Source organism: Eimeria mitis, genomic scaffold, assembly GCF_000499745.2.
Source record: "Eimeria mitis Houghton genomic scaffold, Emh_scaff2207, whole genome shotgun sequence".
Lineage (NCBI taxonomy): Eukaryota > Apicomplexa > Conoidasida > Eucoccidiorida > Eimeriidae > Eimeria > Eimeria mitis.
Genome location: NW_013570533.1, coordinates 6254 through 7051, shown reverse-complemented (window position 1 = coordinate 7051; position 798 = coordinate 6254). Strand labels below are relative to the sequence as shown.

The 798-nt window shown below is 54.1% G+C and overlaps 1 protein-coding gene across 1 annotated transcript in view; it reads left to right on the top strand.

The window, feature by feature from the left end:
• EMH_0050360 (uncharacterized protein) overlaps window positions 1–798 on the top strand; it is a gene marked incomplete at both ends in the record, with an annotated part of 5439 nt that overhangs the window by 1755 nt on the left and 2886 nt on the right. The window contains one exon of the mRNA XM_013496636.1: window positions 182–533. Within this exon, the coding sequence (XP_013352090.1) occupies window positions 182–533 (352 nt within the window). The remainder of the gene's footprint in view (window positions 1–181; window positions 534–798) is intronic.

Below are 798 nucleotides of genomic sequence, written 5' to 3'. Positions count from 1 at the left end.
GGTTTTGGTGGATATATAAACCCCAAATATAAACACTAAACCACCCAATAGGCTCACCCTGAAATATATACACACACACACACAGTACTGGTGCTGCTGCTGATGCTGCTGCTGCTGATGATGCTGCTGCTGCTGATGCTGCTGATGCTGCTGCTGCTGCTGATGCTGCTGCTGCTGCAAGAGAGCAAAGGCAAGAGCAGCAGCGGCAGACGTGCAGATGCATAGCAGCAGCAGCAGCAACAGCAGCAGCAACGGCAACAGAAACAGCAGCAGCAACAGCAGCAGAAACAGCAGCAGAAACAGCAGCAACACCAGCACCACCACCACCAGCACCAGCACCATTACCAGCAGCAGCAGCACCACCACCACCAGCAGCAGCAGCAGCAGCAGCAGCAGCAGGAGCAGCAGCAGCAGCAGCAGCAGCATACATCCTGGGCCCAATCCTTTTCTCTAGAGCTCCCCCAATAGGCATGCCTATAGCCATGCTGCTGAATCCTGCTGCAGTGATAGCAGCAGCAGCAGAAAGACGAATGGTGGGGTTGTTGTGTTTTTTAATATAAGATATAAAATAAACTGCAGACACGCCGAGTGTATAGACAGTTCCGAGAGATATATGCAGCAACACACCACCAAACACACACAATACACCACGCAGCAGCAGCAGCTTGCTGCTGCTCCTGCTAGTCCTGCTGCTGCTGCTGCTGCTGCTGCTGCTGCTGCTGCTGCTTATGGGGAGGGGTTTTGGTTGCCATGAAGGGGCAGAACCGCCCAGCACCACGGGGCCCTCGGATGCTGTCA